This window comes from Quercus suber, unplaced genomic scaffold, assembly GCF_002906115.3.
Source record: "Quercus suber isolate HL8 unplaced genomic scaffold, Cork oak 2.0 scaffold_4, whole genome shotgun sequence".
Lineage (NCBI taxonomy): Eukaryota > Viridiplantae > Streptophyta > Magnoliopsida > Fagales > Fagaceae > Quercus > Quercus suber.
In genome coordinates this window covers 1,615,855-1,641,663 of record NW_027069470.1, presented here as the reverse complement: position 1 = coordinate 1,641,663, position 25,809 = coordinate 1,615,855, and the positions used below count along the sequence as shown (strand labels likewise).

The 25,809-nt window shown below is 35.5% G+C and overlaps 3 protein-coding genes and 2 non-coding genes across 5 annotated transcripts; 2 read left to right on the top strand and 3 right to left on the bottom strand.

Moving 5' to 3' along the window:
- Positions 1 to 4,239: 4,239 nt before the first annotated feature.
- Positions 4,240 to 8,047, top strand: LOC112002198 (probable protein phosphatase 2C 42). The gene is made up of 4 exons (XM_024034351.2): positions 4,240 to 4,910; positions 5,774 to 6,144; positions 6,479 to 6,715; positions 7,571 to 8,047. The coding sequence occupies exons 1-4, from the start codon at positions 4,595 to 4,597 to the stop codon at positions 7,781 to 7,783; spliced, it is 1,137 nt and encodes a 378-aa protein (XP_023890119.1). The 5' UTR covers positions 4,240 to 4,594; the 3' UTR covers positions 7,784 to 8,047.
- A 1,543-nt stretch (positions 8,048 to 9,590) lies between these two features.
- LOC112002215 (uncharacterized) lies at positions 9,591 to 18,268 on the top strand. The gene is made up of 16 exons (XM_024034369.2): positions 9,591 to 10,011; positions 10,906 to 11,100; positions 11,193 to 11,267; positions 11,375 to 11,542; positions 11,619 to 11,782; positions 12,572 to 12,790; positions 12,981 to 13,107; positions 13,622 to 13,810; positions 14,162 to 14,248; positions 14,408 to 14,562; positions 15,864 to 15,983; positions 16,883 to 17,108; positions 17,293 to 17,352; positions 17,471 to 17,644; positions 17,728 to 17,837; positions 17,982 to 18,268. Exons 1-16 carry the CDS (start codon positions 9,823 to 9,825, stop codon positions 18,145 to 18,147), a joined length of 2,424 nt encoding a protein of 807 aa, XP_023890137.1. The 5' UTR covers positions 9,591 to 9,822; the 3' UTR covers positions 18,148 to 18,268.
- A 2,244-nt stretch (positions 18,269 to 20,512) lies between these two features.
- Positions 20,513 to 20,599, bottom strand: LOC112002226 (small nucleolar RNA snoR118). Its single transcript, XR_002881871.1, has one exon. It is a non-coding gene; the product is annotated as a small nucleolar RNA snoR118 (small nucleolar RNA).
- A 109-nt stretch (positions 20,600 to 20,708) lies between these two features.
- Positions 20,709 to 20,782, bottom strand: LOC112002225 (small nucleolar RNA R66). Its single transcript, XR_002881870.1, has one exon. It is a non-coding gene; the product is annotated as a small nucleolar RNA R66 (small nucleolar RNA).
- A 3,432-nt stretch (positions 20,783 to 24,214) lies between these two features.
- LOC136066187 (uncharacterized) lies at positions 24,215 to 25,165 on the bottom strand. Its single transcript, XM_065770100.1, has one exon. It carries the CDS (start codon positions 25,163 to 25,165, stop codon positions 24,215 to 24,217), a length of 951 nt encoding a protein of 316 aa, XP_065626172.1.
- Positions 25,166 to 25,809: the final 644 nt, after the last annotated feature.

Here is a 25,809-nt window from a genome sequence, read left to right as displayed (position 1 = left end):
CTTTAGAAGCAGTCTGCCCTTAGCCTGAAGAGTACTGTAAAAGCTAGTTAACAATTGTAATTGGTTGATCAAGCAAGGATTCTTGTCGAGTATTGTATTATCCAACTTATATTGATGCAAGTAAGTTTTTCATTATGTAAAGTGTGAAAGCGGCAGAAAATATCATAAAATTATGAACCCATTAAAACCAAAACTCATAAAATTTGGTAAACCGGCAGAAAATATCAATTATACTTTTAACCATGATGCAAATAGCCATGTACTCCATTTCAGGTTTAGAGGTGGTGCCAGAATCCCAATTGTTCAAGCCATCATATATGTAGTTACGTTGTTAACTCATTGATAATGTAAAAGACGTTTTGAAAAAACCATTTTTAAATATACACGTATGAGTAGAAGTTTCACATAGATGAAAATATTTAAACTAGTAACATGGCATAGTAGGGCATAAATTCATACACACAATTTTTGAGTTAGGTGATGTACTTTTATGTTCTATTAAAGCCTCAATTGCAATATCAATCCCTTAGCTAGGCTTTCTAATTATTTGCTTTGAAATGTAGAGGTCTCTTTTAAGGTGAAAGTTTAATATTGACTAAAATACATTATTAGTCCCTAAAGTTTACACATTGAGTGATTTTAATCCTTATGTTTCAAATGAGTGATAAATCACTAAAGTTTTAAAAACGAGCTTCATTGATCCTTTTGTTTAGTTTCATTAACTTTCTTTGTGTATATGGCTAATAGAGTAATGTTATGGTTATGACTTATTTTTAATCACGTGCCAACTACTTGGCCGGCATCTAATTTTGTCTACTTTTTCTTCTCTCTTTGTATTACTTAGTCAACCTTGACGCCATAACAAGTATGATATCATCCAAAACTACAAGGTTCTTTAGGAAGTCTCTAACTAAGGTCTTTTTTTTATTTAAATTGTTTCTTTTCTCCCTTTTTTTTATTGTAAATTTGGATATTTTACTTTTTTGACTTCATCCTTATCTATTAGTTGTATCATTTTTCAATATTAGAGTTTCTTTAAATTTTTGTTTTACACTTAGAGTTTTTTTTAGAGAGTTTCAACCTATGACACTTACTCCTGATAATAACTCTTTATCATCAGACTAAACACCAATCAGTTTTTGGTGTATGCGAGAATTAAACTCCAAATCTCTTATTCAATCATGAGAGACTTTACCAATTTAACTAACTGGAACCTATGATAGTTTGGAGTTCATGCAATGGACTGTATTGCAATTTCATCGATGGAGCCATTTTGCATAAGTAATTTTAATTTCAACTCTCTATTTTAAACCTCTTAAATGCTGTTTGAATTTGTTAAAGACGCCATGATGAAAAACCTTTTAGTTATGAATCATCTTGTACTTGTTCTTGATGCTATTTTTTTTTTTTTTTTTAATTCGATAGTTACAACATTAGAAATGAGGGGTTCAAAATGTGGTTCACCTTACAAGGAGAACAGACAACTATTGAGCTATAAAGTTTATTGTGTTATTAGTGTCAAAGTTGATCATGGAAGGCAAAGAAAGGGAAGAAAAGACGGAACATTTAATACCATGTGTAATTTTTTAATAAAAAGTTAGATATCATGTCATTAAAAGTAAACCACATCAATGTTTTGTTAGTCATGTACACAAAAAAAGTTTAGACAAAATGACTAATAGAGCATGTTCTTGAAACTTATTATGGATTAAAAACACTCATTTGGAAATTAGGGAACTAAAAGTGTTTAACATGTAAGCTTTAAGAATAAATATTTGATAAATCTAAATATAAATGATGTCACACAATTGTTTTGTTTTCAAAAAAAAAAAAATGATGTCACATAATTCAAAAATAATTATCATTCCTGGTACGTTGGAAGTATATTTAAAATAATGTATCACTATGCATGTCTTCTTCTTTTTTTCTTTTTTTTTTTAGAGAGTTTCAATCTATGACATCCGCTCCTGATGCTAACTCTTTATCATCAGACCAAGACACCAATCAATTTTTAATGTAGGCGGAGATTAAACCCCAGATTTTTTATACAACCATCAGAAACTTTACTAGTTGAGCTAACTGTGTTGGGTTACATGTGTGAGTGAAGTCCCACATTGAATAAAGATAAGAAAAATGAGTGGTTAATATAACATAATTGAGCACATACCCATTGGGGCTTAGGTCTTTTGGGTTAAAGTGTGTCTCTATATGTTATATTAATTATTCAAGGAAGCTCCCCAAAGTGTTTATCTCCCCAACAAGTGGTATCAAAGCCCATGGTAGTGTGCGGCGAAAGTCGTGAGGTGTTCATGGTCCCTACCCAGCGGGGACAGAGAAAGCCTAGACGGCCCACACACAAAAATCCTGGAGAAGAAAAAAAAAAAAAAAAAAGCCCAACAAATGAATATTGCTAATGGTGCTAAATAATGGTGTGATGCGAGGTCGAAGGTCGTGAGGTGTTCATGGTCCCTACCCAGCGGGGACAGAGAAAGCCTAGACGGCCCACACACAAAAATCCTGGAGAAGAAAAAAAAAAAAAAAAAGCCCAACAAATGAATATTGCTAATGGTGCTAAATAATGGTGTGATGCGAGGTTCTCATGGACATGGACGTGCGGGGTTCCCATGGATGTGCGTGTGGGGTTGACACGTGATTCCCATAAATGGCGTACAAGAGACCCATGGATGACGAGTCGATGAAGTGAAAAGCCCATTAGGCAAGGAGGAGTGAGAAAGACTTGTTCATGACCCACAGAGAGGTCTTGAAACCCATAGAGAGGCAAACTAACATGTGAGGGGGGAGATTGTTGGGTTACATGTGTGAGTGAAGTCCCACATTGAATAAAGATGAGAAAAATGAGTTGTTAATATAATATAATTGAGCACATACTCATTGGGGCTTAGGCCTTTTGGGTTAAAGTGTGTCTCCATATATTATATTAATTATTCAAGGAAGCTCCCCAAGATGTTTATCTCCTCAACAAAACCCACTATCACTATGCATATCTTTGAATTGGCAAAATATTACTTTTTCATATCATTATAAAATAAAGCCTCCCCCCATTTCAAAGTAAATGGATGAGATCATTTTCCTTCAAAGGCGGCATGATGATATCATCGTAGAGCATGCTCCTCCCCCTATACGACTACATAATATAGTTGGAAATGTAAGAATTAGTGATCCTCTCGAAACCTTTGAATCACTAAGGTTGACTTTCATCCATAATTTAAGATGAATATTGCAATCAAACCTCCCTCTTTGCCTTTATACTAATCACCTAATCTCCATTTGGTCCGAAAAAACCTTTAAAACCCATTTATACTACCTCAGGCAGGCAATAACTTCAAGGGCAATGAACATGCAGCGAAAACGACATTAACCCAAGTCAGAAATGTTTCTGGCCTAACTTCCATGAAAGCTAAATCATTCACATTATAGCTCCAATGAGCTTGCTGCAGCCTCTAGCTAGAGAAAATCAATCCACCCAATTCCATCTCAAAAATCTTCCATGCCTAACTTCCACCTTTCAGCCTGCCCATCAAAGCCAAATCATGCCTTCTTCTTCTTCTTCCATCAATTTGCCAATTGCCAAGTACTCTACATAGTAATTCAGCAAAGAAGATAACAAATGCAGACCAAGAATAGTGGCATAGTTGCACTAGGAAAATTATCTTATAGAACCGCTTTATACAATGGTCTCTCACAACATGTGGATCTCATGACCCACATCTATGTAGGTGTGGTTACACATCACATATAACCATTACATAAAATAAAAACTCAATGGATAGAATCTAATCTAATGCCTACCAAATGTGAGAGGATGGTTTACACACCAATTTTATGAGTCTTACATACAATGAGAAAACAAGAGTATATACTTTTGTTTTTTAATATAAGAAATGGTCTCTCAATTTTTGGTCAAACAATTCTATTTGTTGCCCATAAGATAATTCAAAAAACCCATGTATATATGTATAGAGTAATGGATTGATCCTAAAATTTGGGCTTATGTCATGCCTCAAATCAACGAGCTCACCACCTTAGATGAAATTAAGCAAGAGTGTGCATAAGCTCAATGAAATCCACCTTGTTCGTAGGTCAAAACAGAAACAACAAAAATAATTCCAAAACAGAGAAAAAAAAAAGTGGTTTTTAGAAAATGTGAAATCTCAAAAAAAGAAAAGAAAAGAAAAATGAAAGAGAGAGAGGGAGGGAGATATGGGGAAAAAAAAAAACCAACTTGCTTTATTGAAAAAAAAACAAGACCCAACACAACAAAAAAGGTTTCTTGCTTTCTTTCTCTTCCCCCACACCATTTTTTCTCTCTCCCCCACAAAGAGAATGAGCGTTTCCCTCCCTTGTTCCTCTACCACCGAACACAACCATCCCCCAATCTCCCTCTGCTAACGTGCGCACCCCGCTCCCACTACTTTATAAAACCTAGGGTTTCCTTTTCCCTCTTCTCTCTCTCTCTCTCTCTCTGTGTCAAACTTGGAGGACCACTCCGATTCCGATTTTGAATTCGAAGAAGAATAAGATTGAAGAAGGTTCTGGAGTTCGAGTTGGGGTTAGGGTTTTTGAGAGATGTGGGATGCTTCAGGCATTCATGAATCTGCTCTCTCTGTGCTGGAAGCCATTCGGGCAGCACGACGGTGAGAGACTCGATCAAATCGGTGTGATCGGAGCAACCAATTTCGTCGGAAGAGATGGATTACTTTGGTACCGCGATATCGGAAAGTACGCCACGGGAGATTTCTCCCTGGCCGTCGTCCAAGCCAACCTCGTCCTAGAAGACCATTTCCAGATCGAGTCCGGTCAATTCGGTACCTTCGTCGGCGTCTACGACGGTCACGGTGGCCCCGAGGCTGCTCGCTACGTCTGCGATAACATGTTCAATCATTTCCAAGGTTCGTGATTTCGAAACCCTATATAGAAACTCTCTGTTTTAGGGTTTTTAGGGTTTTGTGGTTTCCAATTCGCCACGTCTTAAACCTATATCCATGTTATTAAGAAAGGGAGAGAGAGAGAGAGAGAGAGAGAGAGAGAGAGAGGAATGTTCAATTTTGTGGTTTTGAACTGTTTGTTATTAGTGAATTCTGTGTGTGTGATCAATTTGCTTTTTCGTGAGCTTTTGATAAAGTTGTGTTTTTTTTTTTTTTTTTTTTAATTATTATGGGGGGCTTTTGAAATTTTAGATTGCGAAATGCGAAGTGTCTATCTCATACAGTTGAAAGAGAATTTTTACTGTACAAATGTGTGGTTCTCTTTGATTATTGTGTGTTTAGGAAGTACTTTTCCTTCTTTAAAAGTGAGTGGAAAAATGTTTTAAGAATTGAACCTGTCTAAACTCTACAGCCCCAGAATTTGCTTATTGGGTTTTATGCCTTTTTTAAAAAATTAAAAACCAATATTCTGTTTGTTTAGTTTTCGCTTGATATGTTTGGTCATGTTGGGAGTGGTTCATGCACAGCTCTAAAAAATGAGTAACTTGATTTAAGTTGAGGAAATGAAAAAAAAAATGTAGAGAAGGCATCAATAGGAGTAGTAAAAAGTTACATGTTAATTAAGGAAGTAATAAAGAGTATGACTTCAGATATAATAGAATGATGGAAAAGAATACATGTGACTGACCCTGATTAGTTTATTGGGGATCAATAGTCGATCTCAAAATTTTTGGGACTAAGGCTTGGTTGTTGTTTTTGTTTATTTAGTTTTTGATAGAGAGGGAGACTTTCTTATGTTGGCTATCTTAGGCTTTGTGTTTATGCAGCAACATTAGCTGAGGCGGGGGGAGTTGTGACAGCTGATACCATCCAGAGAGCTTTCCTCCAAACAGAGGAAGGGTTTACTGCTCGTGTATCGGAGTTATGGAGTACTCAACCCAATATGGCAACTGTTGGGTCATGCTGTCTGGTTGGAGTTATATTTCAGCGGACTCTTTTTGTGGCAAACCTTGGAGATTCCCGCGTTGTGTTGGGCAAGAAAGTTGGCAACACTGGTGGAATTGCTGCCATACAGTTATCAACAGAGCACAATGCAAACATTGAGGATATCAGGCAGGAGCTTGAGGAGTTACACCCTAATGATCCTCAAATCGTTGTCCTTAAGCATGGAGTTTGGAGAGTAAAAGGCATTATTCAGGTTATGCTGGATTTTGTAATATCCATTTAAGAACCTATTGTATCAGATTGTGCATAAGGGTTGCTTGTAATCTCCGGTGTATCGTTTGGTTTATAGAATTTAGTTTTAGTTGTGCAGAAAATCCAGAATGGTTTTTTTACTTATTAAAAAAAAAAAAATCCAGAACGGTTTCATAATTTTTTTTATTCTGCATTAGTATCAATTCTTGGAAAAAACTGTGTTTTTTATCGTTATTTTTTGCAAATTCTAGCAACTATTCTAATTTGTATAATTTGACCATTATGACTCTTCAAGTGATGTCTTGCCACTGACTTCACTGTTGTGCTTGATGCAGGTTTCAAGATCTATAGGCGATGTATATATGAAACATGCCCAGTATAACAGGGAACCAATTAATGCAAAATTTAGACTTCCTGAGCCAATGGACATGCCAATCATGTCTGCCACCCCAACTATTATTTCGCATCAACTCCAACCAAATGATTCTTTCCTTATATTTGCATCAGATGGTCTATGGGAACACTTGAGCAATGAAAAAGCTGTGGATATTGTCCAGAGTCATCCACGAGCAGTACGAGTTTGTCCTGTATAATCTAATATTTTTGTTTAATTCTATATTGGGTGCTAGTTTGATTGTTGACTGATTGGGATATTCTTAATCAAGCTAGATGTCTACTGGAAATAAGTATTGGAATTATCATGATCACATGCACTCATGATGTATGTGCCAATATTATTTTTGGTTGACAATTTAAATTTTACTTCAGTCTCTCTCTGCTTGATTGCAATTTCATATGCTCATTCATATGTGATCTTGTAGTATTCTGTTGGCTATGTTTTCTGATGCCCAGGTTCATAATTAATCTTCCTTTAACTTGATTTCTTGCTACATTCAGCATGCTCTCAACACATGTGAGTGTATGAGCTGTTATGACCATTATAATATTCTTTTTGGTTTACATGCTTCTTGTGAATCATTTAGTCATTGATGATTGAGCTGACTGATTTGTTCTGTGCAATTTATTAATGCTATTAACCTGCAGTTATTATAAATCCCCCTACTTCTTGAAAGATGAAAATATAGTTGTATTAATAAGCTAGCTTCCAATTTGTATTGCCATTAGAGCCTATTGCGGGGTTTTGGGTGAATGTTTAGCTATGCTTTAATGCTGTTAATATTAACCATGGAAATACTGCTGCATGAATTTTTTTTTTTTTTTGGCCACTTGCAAACGAGTGGGGGATGGGGGTTTTGAACTTAGGTTCTCCTTGTGGGAAGATCCAGGCAATTCCACTAAGCTACAATAGAAAAGTTTGATTAAATTTTACTCATTTGCTAATGTTTATTTCCGTATGTCATATGAGATTGTTGGGGTAGTTATGCTTGTCTTGAATTCTGTTGTGCTCACTAGCTTCTTGAATGCAGGGAAGTGCTAAAAGGCTTGTCAAGGCTGCCCTACAAGAAGCGGCAAGAAAACGAGAAATGAGATATTCAGATCTTCGCAAAATTGATAAGAAGGTTCGACGCCATTTTCATGACGATATAACTGTTATTGTTTTGTTCCTAAACCACGACCTTATATCCAGAGGGATGGTGCTAGAACCCCCACTCTCAATCCGAAGCGTTCATGATCACTGATGATTTATGAAAGCAAAACATATTTCTGCTTCCTCTGATTTTGGCTGACATCCATAAAACAGCACTACCGCCACGGATATGCTTTGATGCTGGCTTGAGAGCCGCACTGACAAAGCAGTTGCACTTCTGGGATAATTATACTGAGATTACTTATTTGAAGAGGCTTAAAATTTGTATAATGTTGTGAGAAATAACTTTGATTATTACAATTTCATGTAATACACTGATATAGTTTTATTTCATTGCATGTTCCTTGTTTTCAAATTACTAAACCCATTTTTAGGCAGTTTTAGCTTGTCCATTTGTATTATTAACATTTTGTTGACATTATGGTTAATATATCTGCCACTGGATGTGCAGAAGTTTATGGTGTATTCAAGAAAACGTAGATAGGATTGTCATCTATACGCGCTGTGACTCGCTGTCTGCTGATTCCAATGTAGTGAGCCAGTGAGGTCAGCCCAAGATGGGTTCCAGGAGACAATTCAGTCACTTGAACAAGTTTTTTTGACTTGCTCACAATAGCTGGATACTTTCTGCCCATATAGACACCACTTTTTGTCGAGACAATCTTATATATCCAAATTCGTAACTTGACTTTCTGCCCAAGCTGTTGTTGCGAGTTAGAGACAGTTACATGATAGATTTCATAACTTATGCAACAGGTGAATGCTTTCTGCTCATTTGGGCCCGCCACTTTTTTTGACCATTTACAATCACATAAGTCAGCAAGGTGTGACATTGGCTGATGGTGAAAATATGGTTGTGGTTGAGAATTGGAATGAACTGGTTTTGAATTTAATGAACATACCAGAATTTGATCGAAGTTGTAACGAGCCCGACATTGGAAATTAGAAACTCGTGTACTACTACAAGTACGAGTTGTAGTATGCTAGACTGCTAGTAGTCCAAGCTCCAACAATTAACATTACCTATTTATCACTATTTGAAGGCAACAAACCTAAGATCAAGACTAAAGAGTTTTGTGGTATTGCATAACTTAGGTTTTTCAAGCTACTTCTCCACTAGGGATGACTGGTTGGAAAAAACGGAGTCTCATTTTATACACGCTGTCCCTAACTGAAGTGGTGGCTAATGGAACGAGACAAATATTGCTTGTTCTACCCATAATAAATTTATATTTTTTTAATAAATATTTAGAATTATATATAATTTATATTTTTTTATACAATTTTTTTAAACCCATATCTCTAATTTAGTTTTATGTATTCTATTATCATTCTAAAATACTCTCTTTCTTAGAATTTTTGCAAGAGTTGTATTAGAAAAATAACAATATTTCACTTTATTTTAAAAAAAAATAATAATAATAATACTGGTTAGTCTAAGTTTAATATTTTATTATTTTATTTTAACCAATGACACCTAAATGCAGTGAAAATTCTTCTAAAAAAAAATGGTGTGAAAAACGTTCTTAGCGCCTTCTATTTTTCAAACTCTCTTTTCTCTCTATCTTATCAAAACCATGTCTCGTCAAAAATCACAAAATACTTTTCCCTCAAGAGTCAAGTCTATCCTGCCCCAAAACAGGGACAGACACCCTTGATTTGATCCATCTCGGCGGTCAGATTTCTATCCCCACTTGTAAGATGAGAAGAGAGACCATTAAAAAATTTTAAAAAATTTAAAATAAAAAAAAAAAAAAGCCTGACTACATTAGAATCTCAACGGGATCGGCCCAGTGAGGAAAAGGGACAGGGTAGCCCAACCCAGCATGTAATAAAATAGTAGAGTAATTGTAATCCTGTAATTATTCAGAGAAGCAAGGGTATTTTTGAGAGGAAATTCACATTCACTGACTCTCCAATGGACTGAGAGAGAGAGAGAGAGAGGGGCCTGACTCTGACCGTCCCCAACGGGTAACCTAAGCTGAATAACACCCCCGACTGTGCTCGACTGAACAAGATCAATATCAATTCAACATTTTATTCATTTTCAGCTTTTTTATACATATATGTCAAAGACCAACACTCCAATCGCATAACAAGATTCGAGCTAATTTTCTCTCTTACACAGTCATGGCTCTGAGATGGAGCTCAATTCTAATGGTGGCTCTGAATCTACTTCTAATTATCAATCAGTCAGAATCGGCACCGCAAGCTTTTCGGCGAGACCCTGGACACCCTCAGTGGCACCACGGTGCCTTCCACGACGTCAGAGATACCATCCGATCCGAAGTCCGTCGCCTGCTCCACACTCGCGCTGAGGTATCACTCTCTTTTTTTTTTCTTCTTCTTCTTCTTCGCCTCCGTGCCTTTTATTTTCTCACTTAGATTTTAGGTTTATACAGAAAATTAAGCCAATTATTCATCATATGGATTTTTTTTTTTTCAATCGAATGGTAATGAGAGAAATACAAATATATCTACGGAATTTCTCAGAGATTTAAAATGAGTTATTCAATCACTGTTAACCGGTGTTGTAAACTAAGAGCGCGATCTGACCGAATGAGCTGTCTGGAAATGTAGGCGTTTCTATGCTCCATTTTATTCTTCTCTCACACACACATATGTATGCATGTATGTGTAAATATATGTTTTTTTGTGTGTAAGTTTCTATGGTCCGTTTGGTTCTTCACAGACATACATATGTATATGTGTGTATGTATACATGTGTGTGTATGAGAGTATATTGATCCATTTTGCTCTTCCAATACATACATCAGACATGCATACATGTATCCATATATTTATATGTGTGTATATGTGTGTATTTATATATTATTATATGTTAATTTTGAAAATCTATTAGTTGGATTGCATACTCTTTATGTTCTTACCACACATGTCAAATTTTGTTTAAATTGGATGTTATTTATTATTCGATCAATAAACTTACTTTTTATGCATAATTTTAAATCACAAAAACTTGAAATTTAAACATTTGTTTGATGATATACAACTAGATTTTCAAAATTCACGTCCAATAAAAAAGATATCGACTAGTTTGGAGAGAAACCTTGTCCATATGAATAGTCTTGGCCTATTTACTTGAAATAGCTTTGAGATCATCGTTGTTTTAACTGATGTGCTTGATTTAGAAGTCAAATTGTTTGTGTTTGTGCTTTGAATGCTTTGCTCATGTAAATGAGTGTGGTGCAGGTCCCATTCCATGTTCCGCTCGAAGTAAACGTAGTCCTCATTGGTTTCCAAGGCGATGGAGGCTATAGGTACACAGTAGATTCGCAAAAATTGGAAGAGTTTCTCAGGGTCGGCTTCCCAACCCACAGGCCGTTGTGCCAAGAGACAGGCGAGCATCTCGATATCGAGCATAACATTGTTTATAACACATTTCATGTAAGCTTCACAAAATTTATCATCTCAAAAGAGTCATATTTTGCACGACTTCTATTGTTCAATTTCATCATCTTTTTTCTTCCTAACCACAGGCTGGACAGGCAGAATTTATAGTGCTTGAGAAATCAGTGAAAGAGGCCATGGTTCTAGCTGGAACTGCACGAGAGGTGACCACTGTAGTGTTTATCAATTACCGGTGCTCATAATTGTTTGTGGAAAAGATAAGATAATTATTTTTCTTTGATTATGTTCTAAAATATATTTAAACTTTTAGGCTGATTATGGAAGGGAGCTTCCATTGTTCGAGGTTGAAGCAACAGTTGTCGAACCCGTATTTCATAACCTGTATTCCTACCTTTTTGACGTGGACAATGTTCGATATTCCGCTGGGGATATGGATAGACCTATGCCTACTGTGATATTTATTGTCAACTTTGATAAGGTATACTGTGCAGTCCTTATTCTTTAGTTGTGTTCCTCAAGGCTTTGTGATTGATGCGAGCTGATATTCTTTGCAGGTAAGAATGGATACTAGGAATAAGGAAATTGATCACGACAGTTTTATGTATGGAAAAATTACCCAGCTAACAGAGGAGGATATGAAAAAACAAGAGGGTGAATACATATATCGTTATCGATATAATGGAGGAGGAGCATCTCAAGTTTGGCTTGGCTCTGGCAGGTATGGTTGACAGAATATAATGAGTGGAAAAAACATGGTCTTGAAATTGATCCAGTTAGGCTTCTGTATCTTTTTTCTGCACTATTTTGATTTATTTTCTGAATTTATTCAATGCTGTCAAATAATCTTGTCAAATACATTTCAGTTAGCACAGACCATAGATAAATTCCATCATATCTCACAAAGCTTTTGTGAAGCTCAGGCCTAACCCAATGAAGATGAATACCACTTTGTTAATGATGACTTTACATGTTGGGTTTTGAAATGAATACCTATCTCATGAACTGTGTTTTGAAATTCATTTAATCTGACATAGATTGAACCCAGGACATAAGATATATTGTAAGATGGACTTATAATATTTATGTTGTTTGAAATTTTGGTAACAGTGGTAGAGTGGTGCTGCTACATTCACTGACAATTCTGTTGTAATGATAGAGTGAATACTCATTTAATTACAAACTTATCTCCTGCATTATTCATCTCCAATACTGTCAAGTCATTCAATAGTGGTTATGTTGATAGTTGCTCATCATTGTTATCACCAACCTTTCTTTCTCTGGGAGTTGTATCTTCATTCACAGAACCAGAGGAGTATAGGAAATGATATTTGAAACTGTATTAGTATTTCATAAAATATTCTATTGAATTAGATAATTTATGTGTTGAGTTCTGTGTTTTCACTGTATTTGAGGCCAATACTAACTTGCTTCTTCCCATTTCTCTCACTCTGTGTTTGTGTGTGTGTGTGTGTGTATCTGGGTCTAACTGTCTGCCTACACTATCCAGATTTGCTGTGATCGACCTTTCAGCAGGCCCTTGTACATATGGGAAGATTGAGACCGAGGAGGGGAGTGTCAGTTCTAGAACACTGCCACGGTTACAGCATATGATATTTCCTGGTGGTTATGGTCCAGTTACTGGTCATTCTACCTCTGATATTTTCATTGGACAGCTAGCGTCTTTGATATCAACCACAATTGAGCATGTTATAGCTCCAGATGTTAGGTACTTCTTCCATATCTTGATGTTTCCAAGTGCACATATCACTTTTTTTGCTGAATTTTTACTTTCTTTTACTCATGAACTATATTCACACATGCACTGTTGGGTCATTGTTTGAATATCTGACATGCAGTTGTCTAAGTATCTCAATTCTGGTCCAATCCAATCATATGTTTGTCATTTGTGGACTCAGGTTTGAAATTGTTGATCAGACAACACGGTTGCTTGTACCTATAATCGTCCTGCAAAATCATAATCGATATAATATTTTGGAGAAAGGCCACAATTACAGTATTAATATTGAAGCAATTGAGGCAGAGGTGAGTTTTACCTTATGCTTGCTCATGACTTATGTGTTGAAAATGTTGTTCTTTGGGTAATTATTAGACAATTAACTATGGTTAGAGCTATAGAAACAGGGAGGAAGTATCTCTACATTCCTGTAGCTAGCCTGAAGTGCTTGGATTTAGGCTGGTGGTTGAGTTGAGTGATCTAGGGATTCCAAAAATTGTTTCATTTGCACAATGTCTCTGGTCAATGGTCAATGGTCAATGGTCATGCTTCAACAGGCAACAGAAAATTCAGTGTATTTTTTTAGTGACTAAATACAGAATAAAATCCAATTTCTTCCAAAGTGGAGGTTTATGCAGTCTTTTACTACATAGATGTTGTTCTTGAAAAGTGATACAGATTTTATTACTCGTTTGATTTTTGAGGTTGAATGACTCTGACAAAAATTTTCCTGAATAATTTCACCATACTCATTTTTCTTTTTGATTAAGTAAACAAATAAACACTTTGTAAGTTTTTGTTGTCTGGTATTCTCTGTCTCAGCTTAAGAAGATGGTTCATGATGGACATGAAGTAGTTATGGTTGGGGGTTCACATTCATTACACCGACATGAGAAGTTGTCTATTGCTGTTTCAAAAGCAATGCGAGGCCATTCCCTGCAAGAAACAAAGAATGACGGCCGTTTCCATGTTCATACCAGGACATTTCTGGATGGCGCCATTCTTAAAGAAGTGGGTATTTTCTTTCTTATATCAATTTTTCTCTACTTCTTAAATCACCTGGATTTTAAGTATTGAATGATGTGATTATCTATCACTTGTGATGAAAATTGAAAATGGTGAAAGCATTCCCACTTGTTTTTAGTCACTAGAAGAAACTCGTCTTTCTAATGTTCAATGATCATGAAAAGCTTACAAGGGACATTTACAGCTCACTTTTAGCACTAGATGTTGCCAAAGATGAAATTTTTGAGTAGCCATTATCTTTTTGACATCATGACAATGCTTGTAGTTCCTTTGCTGAATGAAAACTATTATTTATACATTCTTCCTCACATTTTTACTTGAAAATACTTATTGCAGGAGATGGAAAGATCTGCTGATGTGCTTGCTGCTGGTTTGCTTGAGGTGGCTGATCCATCTCTCTCAAGTAAATATTTCCTCCGCCAGGTTAGTGGGGAAGCTTCTAGATTTTGGTTAATGTGTGGAATGTCAGGAGTGATTTACATTTGGCCTTTCTTATGGACTTTCTTTGCATAAAGACCATATTATATTCTGTGCCTTTGTTCCCTCCTCTTATTGCCCTGAAATGTGTTCTGTTTCCCACAGCACTGGATGGATGACTCCGAGGGTTCGAGTGATTCCATACTAAAGCATAAACCCCTCTGGGCTAGTTATGACTCAAAACGAGGCAAGAAGAAAAAGAAAATAGTAAAGAAACAGGGGGATCTGACCCGTACTTATGGAACAAGAGTAATTCCTGTGTAAGCATGCCTCCTTGTCTTGCACTGTGGTATACCATTTTTATACCATTTTTTGCATTGGTGCTTTACACATGCACCCGATGGGTCATGAACCAAAGACCTCACACTCCGTCTAGGACTTATAAGGAGAGGAAGTGCCAATTGAGCTAAAGCTCATTGGCACAATTTTTATACCATTTTCACACTAAGTTATCTTCATTATAGTTATATCATCTTAATTCTATTGAGCATGCCTTGCTCATTTTTCTTGCTGCATTTTGAGATACAAAATTAGCATAATAGTAATCCATTTAGTTGTGATATACTATTCCATCTTATGTAATTACTTTAGAAAGACATTATTTTGGGATCCATAGCCAACCCCAAAATTTTGGGACGAAGGCTTTATTTGTTGTTTGTTTGTTAGTAGAAAGCAATGATACCTAATAACTGTCAGGGAACTGATTTCCTTGTGGTTCCTATGGTTTTCACTGTAGATTAGATTCATCATAATTAATTTGCATATTTGAAATGACATTTTCAGGCTCTTTGTAACTGCCACACCCAACAATAGTGTTTACCTCTATCTTGTAGTTGACACTATGGTGGTGGTTAATGATGTAGAATTGTTTCTGTTCCCCTTAATCATTCTTTTTTTTGATAGGTAATATAAGAATTATTATTGATCAAAATGGAAAAGAAACATACAATGTGTTCATGAGAATGAACACAGCAAAGCACAAAACAGAACACCACAGAAAAACAATCAAGAGACTAAACTAAGAGCAGAAAAAAAACTGAACAATAGAAGAACATTCTGTAAAACCCCAACACCGAGACCAATCAAAAAGACTTCTTTGGCACAAGCCTATTAACTCAACCAAAGACTTCTCAGAATCTTCAAAGGACCGACGATTTTGCTCCATCCATACAGTCCACATCAAACATCCTGGAATTAAATTCCGAATATCTGAATCATGTTTCCCAAGCCGATAATTCCAACAAAATAATAATTCCCCTTAATCATTCTTTCTATAAAGTCTAAGGTTTAAAAGCTCTAGAATTGGTTAGCCATGTTGCTGCAGAACTTCGTAAGGCTCAACTCATAATGTCTTATGAAATTTAGCTTCAATAAATTGTAGGGAAAATTTGTAGGCAAGGGCTTGGTATTAATCACATCAGACTAATTAGACTTTATGTGCACTGATGACCATATTTTTGTATAACTCTGTATTGATGATTGTAGATGCTTTAGAATTTTTTTTATTTCATGTAAGAGCAATTGCTCATATTTTTAAATGTGATGAGCTCGTTTCCTGCAGCTTTGTGTTATCATTGGCTGATGTGGATGCTCAACTTATGATGGAAGATGGAAGTCTTGTATGGACGAGCAATGATGTTGTCATTGTACTTGAGCATCAAAGTGAAAAGATACCTCTTAGGTGAGTGGCTACTGCTTGTTTCTGGCTTTCAGCTTCACAAATTTGTTGAATATATCCTGTGCTGTCCTTTTTTTGATAGATATATCCTGCATAAACATTTATCTAAAATATTTTTTTAAATTCCATAAACTCATCCCACCTTGGGCCACGTGCATAGGTAAATAGTAATAGTCTTTTTATGGTGAGCTACTCTGTATATTACCCTTATTCTGTTTGGGGATGTGTATAATCCATTGATTTATAACGAGGTGAATGCTTTTTCAGTAACTCAACAAAGCCCTTTTTTTTGTCTTTCTTTGTAGGACCTATAACTTTTATGCAATTCCAGTCCCTGCTAAATCCCAACCCCCTAATTACCTGAAGCTGCTTGTGCAAAACCTTTTCAGTCTAGTATTTTTTTTCTTGCTAGTAACTCATTCAAAGATCCACAGTTGAGCTATGCTCTTAATGGATGTATTGCACATTTGCCACTGGAAATTTGGACTAGAAAACATGCTTGACCTTCTAGCCTGTAAATATACTTTTTCCATCAGTTCGATAGATATACATTGATCAAGATGTATCATATAATTTAAGCTCTATTGCTATTCATCTTTCCTTAGTTCTATGAGTTTTAACTTTTAACTTTTCTGCATTACCATCACTGTGGGTCAACTAAGATTTTAATAATGGCCACATTCAGGTATTTATTTGTCATCCATGTGGCTATTCTGCTAATGACGTTGTAGGTCTATCTTGTGCACGTCCTTGAGAATGTAAACATGCAGCCTTTCATTCATTGCACAATATAAAAATGTTACTTTGTCAGCATTGCATTATGATCTCAGATTGATTAAGCTAATATGTATGGCTTTACTTAGAGTGGGTTTTTCTAAATATTTGATTGTCTTGTTTGACAGTTATGTTTCAGAAACACAGAGAAGGCATGTTGTTCCATCACAGGCACAGCGCCACATATTGGCAGGGCTTGCTTCTGTTGTGGGTGGATTGAGTGCACCATATGAGAAGGCTTCTCATGTACATGAGAGGCCAGTTGTGAATTGGCTTTGGGCTACTGGTTGTCATCCATTTGGACCATTTTCCAATACTTCTCAAATCAGTCAAATACTTCAAGATGTGGCATTGGTAAGGCCAACTTATCACGCCGAAGTATTCATAAATATCACCTGACTTAGTTTATTGATGCTTCGTTATTATAGCAAATAGAAAGTTTTGGTCTTTTTCTTTTGACGTTACTGGAAAGGAAAATAGATATCTTTTGTAGGACTATGGCCCTATGGGTATCTGAACTTTATATTCTTGTTTGCAGAGGAACACAATATATGCACGTGTAGATTCTGCGCTTCACAGAATTCATGAAACATCAGAGGTGAGTTAATCTCAATTCAGTCATATTTAATTTGTATATTTACTTATTTAGATATTCAGCAACAACAACAAAAAAGTTTATTTAGATGCTTAAATAGAGTCCTGTCCATTCTGTACAGGCTGTCGAAGCTTTTGCTGCAGAACATCTCAAAACCCCACTTGGTGAACCAGTAAAGGGCAAGAAAAACAAAACAACCACTGAGCTCTGGTTGGAGAAGTTCTACAAAAAAACAACCAACCTGCCTGAACCTTTTCCCCATGAATTAGTTGAACGTTTAGAGAAATACTTGGATGTAAGTCGGTTATAAGCCAAACTCAAGTTCTGTTTAAACTGTTTCACTTTTAATATGTTGCTTTTTTGTGACTAAATACACAGAGCCTTGAGGAGCAGCTTGTAGACTTGTCTTCCTTGTTATATGATCACCGGTTACGAGATGCAAATTATAACAGTTCAGCAATTCTACAGAGCTCCATATTTACCCAGCAGTAAGTTATCCTGCAATATAGTTTCTGTAATCAATCTGATTCCATGTTTTCATTTGTTTCTTCTGTATGAATTTTCTAGAGTAACCGCTTGAGTTCAATCTTTCTGAATTTTAATGATATTACCCTGGGAATTTTGTTCTGCAGGTATGTAGAACATGTCTTGTCTAATGAGAGGGAAAAGATGAGATGCTGCGAAATTGTTTACAAATATCCTGTGCAATCTTCCCAAACTTACATCTATGGAGGCATTCTTCTTGCTGGATTCTTTGTATACTTTCTTGTCATATTTTTTTCAAATCCCGTGCACTGACATTAAACAGTAATCCCTGGACTAATACATCAATTTTCCAAAGCTTTTAGATGCTCTTAATGTAGAAGAAATGCATGTTTCAACTCATACCAAATCCAAAAAGATAAAAAGATTTTGATTATACCATCGTTACATAGTTCCTACTTTATAGTACAGACAGTAGCAAATCGGGGCAGTCAACCTATCAAAAACTATTGTCTGGGAACTGTTATCAGTAGATTAGATTGACTGTGACCTTCCTTAATGAATGTCAGGCTTGTCAGCTAGTCCATGACTGTGGCTACCCCTGCACTTACACTATAGTGTGCTCTCTTCAGGTGTATCCTTTTATGCTTTATAAGCAGTTGTCATTGTTTCATGGATGGAAGTGAAATTAAGGTTGTACTTTCTAGTTTCTACCAATCTAACATGGCAACAAAATTGAAATCTTCAGAAGTAGCTTTTTTACCTAACAGTATACACGGTAACTTAAGGCAAAACAAATAATATTATTCTAATATTATTTGTTATTTATATTAGCATGGTTTTAAAGTTATTTGGAACTATATAGTCTTTTTTTTTTTTTTTTTTTACGTGTTTCCAAAATATGATTTCAAGATTCTATTTGAAATGTTAAAGTCGTGTCTTCACTTAAAAAATCAAGGCATTTTAAGTTAAATCACTAAATAACTTTAAAACATTGTCCATTCAAATAGTAATTATTAAAATAATAGTATTTTTCAAAATAAATCCTTTCTTTCAATAACCCAATATTAGATATTTCAAGATTAGATTTGTAATATCTAACCATGAAATCAGCATTTCCAATCTTCTTAAAAAACCAGTATGTATAAACGAAACTTTCATTACTATAGGATTTATCAAATAGAACAATTTTCTGGTGGCATTTTATTTATTTATTTAAATAAGGTATGTAATTATCCTTGAAATATTCATCGCTATAAGATTTATAAAATAGTATTCTTCTTGTGGCATACAATTAATCAAGTTATTGAAGGGCTTCTATGCTGGTTTAAAGCTGTAGAAGATCACGAAATGATGCCAAAGATGGAGACTATTTGGTATGAGTTTCCACCATCTTCTTCTATCTCGGAGAAACTACCCCGCATAAATGAAGTAACTCAAGAAGCTGTGGCTTGGGGTACATACTGATTTTAAACCCAAAATTCTTTACACCTACAATCTAAAAAACATTGTGAATAGACAATAGCTAAGAACTTTGTATCATAGAATGTTCTTATTTATGAGGAGAATCCTCCCTTACCAACAAAAATGACAAAGGCAACAAGCTAATTTGCCATTAAAAAAGGTTGGGCCAACTTGTAATTAGCAAATACATTGTTAATCTCAGCGGCTAGTTTAAGATTATTAACTTTCTCAAGCACTTTCCTTTTCATAAACTAAAATAAATTTGGTCACAAATCAGCAATGTTACTCTTTAATATCTACTTCTGGATGCAGATAGCCTGATACCTCTAGCATTTTCGCAAGAGATGTCCATTAACCCACCCCATATCAAAATTTAGTGCCCTATTTATTGCATTTAATGCTACTTAACTAATTATTGACTGGTTTTAGGGTGATTTTTCTCCAAATACCTCTTCCCACCATAATCGATGTCTACACAAGAACGCTGTCAATATACCATTCCGTATCAAATAAAATAACGGCATGTAAAAATTTAAATCAAGAGGTTTTTGAGTGTTTGGACCGATATTAATATTTAGGACTGGAAAAAATCAAAAATCAAAAGATTCCCACTTAATTTAGAACGCATCAATCCTTAATCTTTTTTATGCTAGGTTAATGTGTTCTAAATTATTGATGCAATAGCCAATTAAGGATTCCCACTTCAAAAAGATTATGCAGCTGCTACACACACCCCTGATTGGCATGCTACTCCAGACAAGCTTCCATTACAACAATTTTAACATTTCATTTATTCAATTTCAACAAATTGAACTAATCCTATTTTCATGAAGGACTAAGAAAACAAAACTTATAGCCTTGGTCCAAATGGTAGATAAAAATAGCCATTTTTAACTGAACCCAACACGTCTTATTCTTTTTTAGCAAAGCCATCTGAAATGCAGATTTCTAGAGTCAACAGTTAAATTTCCAACTTTCAGATTCCAAAACTCTGTTAATCGCCATTGACATGCAAGCTTCCGACCCCAACACAAACTTTTAAATCATATTGCTTTATATCTAGCAATTTTAAAGTCTCTTCGAATTAGGACCATCTCATTGACGCTTTAAAAGTTTGAATTAAGATTTAAGCTTTTAAGTTCATACATAAAAACACCATTAAAGAGCAATCACAGACCAGAACTTCCATCTACAAAATATGCTTAAACAAAGGAAAAGATCAGATATAGCTTTCTAGGCTGCATTGTCCATCAAAAACAGCTGATATCAACTGCTCAGAGCCCAGTGCATATTCATCATCTCTAAACATAACATAAAATTATCCTTTCAAAACCAAAACCCACCTCAAAAACTTTAAAAAAAAAAAAAAAAAAAACAACTTTAAAAGAAGTAATAGTCATTGACACGAAGGCATCCTCAGAAAGATTGCTTATAGTTGTCATCAAATTAGACAATCAGGTCTCAAAGATATCATGCCATCATTGGAGCCCACCCCATATTCTAAATTTTCAATACATCAAATTGTAAACCCAAAAAAAATAAAAATAAAATATAGCTACAAACAAATCCTATTGTAATACATAATTGGAAAACAGAGAAAAAAGGTATGGACTTGTAAAAATATTGGAAATTTGGCAAGGCGTTATTCACTGCACCTGGTAAAATTACTAAGGCGAAGTGACTCAACTTCCTTGCACAAAAACTATGCCTCCTATTCCGCAATAACATTTATTGGAAACACCCTTTAATCCATATTGATTTTTAGATCAAAGGAAGCTTATAAGAGGTCTTTTTAAAATCAGAATAAACAAAATTTAAACACAGGTAAACAAACAAATAGAGAGATACCCATCAGCCGAAAAATTTTAATTCAAAATAATATTGAGATTTGAGAGAGAGATTTGAAGCTTTGCTATGACCAAAGGAATTGGTGTGGTTTCGTTTATATATATACTGGGAATATTAGAATTAGGGTTTTGAGTAATGGGTTTGGTGAATTGTTAAAAAGCCCTTCATTATCTGTAAAATTACGAAACTACTACCACTACGGCGAAAAGCCCAATAAGGTTTCTGGGCCTGAGAAAAATGAATATTTAGCTCAATTGGTTTGGGCTCAGAGACTCGCCAGTGACCCATTTTGGCGAGCTTCACAATGCCGATTAATTGATCATAAAACGACAAACCGTTTTTGCATTTAAAGTCAACGACAGACGGTGTGGCAATCATTCTCAAAAAAATGAAATGAAATGCTTTTCTGTGTCTGTGTGATGAAGGTGCATACATCTATCTTTATCAGCACTATTTTCCAGTTCTTAATTTCAAAGAACAATCCTGTTAATGGTTATGATTTCAAGAATATTACATATAAATTATTAATTGCAATGAATTTTTTATTTTATAGAAGAGTTTAAATTCGATCAGGATGTGGCGTAAAACACTGGTTTTACGCCAACCAATAGAACACGGCCATGTCATCTTCTTTTAAGTGATAACTTAAATTCCTCTCCAAACACGGAACGAAATAAGAAAACTCATAGAAACCCACAGCCCTGCTTCCTCCCTCTTCTATCTTTGCTTTCCCAAACCTCCACCACACCACACAATTCAATCATCAAAAACAGAGTACTTCCATGGGTCTCGAATGTTTAGGGTGGCTTTGCCCTTGTGAACGCCATGGGAGGTGGTGATTTTGATATATGAGGGGTTGAAGGAGAGAGGTATATCCCCGACTTAGTGGTTCGGCTGAAGATTCTAACGTTGCTGGAGAAAAATGCGAATTGGAAGTTGAGGAAATCGTTGGAGTGGGAGATAAGGACATTGCCAGAGGATAAAGGCTGCTCAGGAATGACGTCATTGCAGTGCTGGGAGTATGAGATTTCGGGTTTCCAAAATGGGTTTCGGAAAAGCTGTTGTGGTGGGGAAGTTGAGGAATAAGAATAAGAAGCAAAGGAGGAGACTGAGTGTGAATTTCAATTTCTTAGGATTTGGAGAAGAAGAAGAACAACAACATGAATTTGAGCCCATTGATGGGAATTAAAGATTACAAGAATGAAAGAATTACTCTCTGATAAGATTAACAACATGAATTTGAGCCCATTGATGTGAATTAAAGACTACAAGAAAGAAAGAATTACTCTCTGATAAGATTGAATATTACTCTCATGAAAGAGGGAGGAAGTAGGGCTGTGGATTTCTGTGAGTTTTCTTATTTTGTTCTGTGTTTGGAGAGGAATTTAACTTATCACTTAAAAGAATATGACGTTGCTATGTTCCATTGGCTGGTGTAAAACCAATGTTTTACGTCACAACCTGACCGAATTTAAACTCTTTATAGAAAAGGGAAAGTACAAAAAAAATCTTATTATTGTTTTATCATTAGAAATTTAGAGCACTTTAAACCCCAGACTTTTAAATAAAATACCTTAAATCTCATACTTTCGTGAATCTATATTTCATATGCGAGGGTGTGGTTTGTTTGGGGTTTTTAGAATACATTTATAAAAGTCTACGGTGTAAGGTATCTCATTTAAAAATTAAAAATATAAGGTATAATGTGTCACAATGATAAAGTCATAAAATTATTGAGGGGTGGGGGTGTAAGGTATCTCATTTAAAAATTAAAAATATAAGGTATAATGTGTCACAATGATAAAGTCATAAAATTATTGAGGGGTGGGGGTTCAAATTTCCTCAAAAAAAAAAAAAAAAACTAGTTGATGATCCATTGGAGAGCTTGCTCACAAATTTGTGTATATTTAGAATTAAAAAATGCATTAATCTTAATTTATGCTCTCAAGGAAATTCATTGTCAAAATCCTTTTAAAAATATTCTCTAGAGTGCTTTCGAAAATAACTTGTGTATGACTTGGTTTAACTAATCTAGAATAGGATGCCCTTGTTCAGCGTTTGTAACTTTGTTACATGATTGAGAATAGGATGCCTTTGGCATCTGTAGTTTTTTTTTTTTTTTTTTTTTTTTTTTTTGGCTTTGGCATCAGTAGTTGCACTCCATTGGAGCATAGTGGCGAATTTGATAAAGCTCAAAATAGGGTCGTTTTGCTCTTGTGTCAGTGTCTCTACCTAGTTCTGTTGTGAAAATTTATTTTGTCTAGTCAATTGAATAAGAGAAACAAATTACTATATGATTGGAACCCCATGCTTTTCAATACTTAGATATTAGAAAAGAAAATTATTAAAATGTTTGACCGAATAAAGTAATAATATGCTATAGTCACTGCGAAAATGATGCGAAATTAGCCAAAAATAAAAAGGAAAATGATGCGAAATGAGAATGGAATGTCTGGTCCATGAGCCTTCATAGAAAATTTTATACTGATTGTAAGGTGTACGGATATACCTTCAATTGAACTCAAGGACCATATAATTCTTCTTTTTTTTCTTTTTAAATTTGATATTGGAGAGGATTTAAATCCCGAATGTTTTGGAAAGATCAAAAAATTTCAATTAATTAAATTACAAGACTCTTAATTATATAAATTTTTTTACCAATATAGCACAATAATATTTTTTATTAACCTATATAATAAATTGATATATGTCACTTATTGACCAATATTTGTATATTTTTGTATAATGACATATTTTCAAAAAGGTATGGTTTGATTAAGAATCTAAATTATAGTAATGAAGGAATTAAATCTAAGTTTAAGGGATAATTACAATTTACAAGCTTCAAGAACATATGATTGATTAGGATTCAACTAATAGTACAACAATAATGATATCTATTCAAATGGCCCATATTTTTTATGCTTTAGTAATTATAATAACTAGCTGATATCACACGCAATGTGTGGTGCAATTTGATAAATTTTATAAGAAATTATTTTTGATCCATTGATTTTATGAATACTATTATTGTTTTTTTTTTTTTTTGCTAAACTTCAATGACATTGCACTAAAAAAGGAAAGAACAGGGGGGGAAGTCTGCCTTACAAACGGTGGCTAGGACCAATGGCAGACTTTCCAAAGAAAAACAACAAGACTCAGAGGTTTGAGGAGCAAACTTGGCAGTTTCATGGGCTGCCATGTTGCAATCTCTTCTAACCCAAGCAAAAGAAACAGAAATGAACGACTTACAAATAGAAAAAACATCACTAACAATATTACTTATATTCCAAGGAGGCAGGGAGTCTTTGGCAGAAAGTGCGTCGAGACAAATCTTAGAATCTCCTTCTATAATAATTTTCATCCAACCCTCAGCAGTGGCAAGGTTGATGGCCCAAAGCACCGAGGCGGCTTCAGCTTGAATAGGGAGACAGCTGATATATTTTTTAGCCCAAAGCTTAATAGGAACCCCGGTGTGATCTCTAGCAATAACTGCCAGTGCTGTGAATGTGGGTCCAACCGCTGCATCTACATTAAGCTTGATGATACCCTCTGGAGGAGGTGACCAAGAAGTTGGTGAGAGAGGAGGGGGAGCATGTACTTCTAGGTTGTGCAAATTGGAAAATTCTGCTGCTCTGCTTGAGATACGACTGCTGGAAGAAAGAATGTCAATCTTGGTGTCTTCGAAAATGAGTTGATTCCTCAAGAGCCATATTTCATCCAGAGTGAATGCCAACGTTGTGGTGATGTGCTCTCTGTCTACTTCTAAATCCGAGGGAATAGGTGGCTCAAGAACCAACTTTACAATATCAGCACTGTTGGTTATGTTTTGGTTATGAACTCTCATTCCCCAGCAAGAAGAAAACCAGATTGCTCTGGCTACAGGACAGAGGCAGAATAGATGGCAAGAAGATTCAGGGGCTTCATGGCAAAGTTCACACACCTGATTGTCCAATCCCATTCTCTGAGCTAGGATTTCCTTAACCGGGATGGTGTTTGATGCGATTCTCCACAACAACATCTTGATCCTTTCAGGCACTTTGATTTTCCATAGCCTTCTCCATAGCTAGTCAAATAGAGAACTTTGTGAAGACTGTGGGTTGGCGACTTTGTATGCTGATTTGACTGTAAATTCTCCTCTTAAGCAAGGCACCCAAATGAGTTTGTCGTTGCCTTGGTGCACAGCAAGTGGAATGGATAGGATTGCCTTTGCAGATGATGGTTCAAAGAGTTGGCGAATAAGACTCTCTTTCCAATGTTGGGATGGTCCATTGATGAGCATGGAAACCATAAGGGGTGTCTCAGCAAATGCAGGTTGTGCTGGCTTTGGTATGAAATTTTGAATCCAAGGGACCCACGGGTCTAACCAGACATTAATGGAGGCTCCATCTCCTATTAGGTAGCACGCACCTTTGACAATGGTTTCCTTGACACCTTCAATGGCTTTCCAAACTGGAGAAGCAGTTCTTGGGGGTTCTCTTCTCAACCAGTCATTTCTAACTTTGTATTTAGCTCTCAAAATAGACATGCAGAGACTGTCTCTTTTGGATGCGACCATCCAAGCGAGTTTAGTTAGCAAAGCATTGTTCATCTGTTTTGCTTTTTTAAACCCCAAACCTCCTTTGGTTTTTGGCTTACATAGATTGTCCCAGGCTGTGAGTGCTA

Excerpts from the sequence above, each read along its gene's own strand:
- LOC112002215 (XM_024034369.2), top strand. The coding sequence starts at position 9,823 with ATGGCTCTGAGATGGAGCTCAATTCTAATGGTGGCTCTGAATCTACTT. Across the intron at positions 14,249-14,407 it reads GTAAATATTTCCTCCGCCAG|CACTGGATGGATGACTCCGA; the intron begins GTTAGTGGGGAA and ends TGTTTCCCACAG. Across the intron at positions 14,563-15,863 it reads GGAACAAGAGTAATTCCTGT|CTTTGTGTTATCATTGGCTG; the intron begins GTAAGCATGCCT and ends CGTTTCCTGCAG.
- LOC136066187 (XM_065770100.1), bottom strand. The coding sequence starts at position 25,165 with ATGTTGTTGTGGAGAATCGCATCAAACACCATCCCGGTTAAGGAAATC.
- LOC112002198 (XM_024034351.2), top strand. The coding sequence starts at position 4,595 with ATGCTTCAGGCATTCATGAATCTGCTCTCTCTGTGCTGGAAGCCATTC. Across the intron at positions 6,145-6,478 it reads GAGTAAAAGGCATTATTCAG|GTTTCAAGATCTATAGGCGA; the intron begins GTTATGCTGGAT and ends TGCTTGATGCAG. Across the intron at positions 6,716-7,570 it reads TCCAGAGTCATCCACGAGCA|GGAAGTGCTAAAAGGCTTGT; the intron begins GTACGAGTTTGT and ends TCTTGAATGCAG.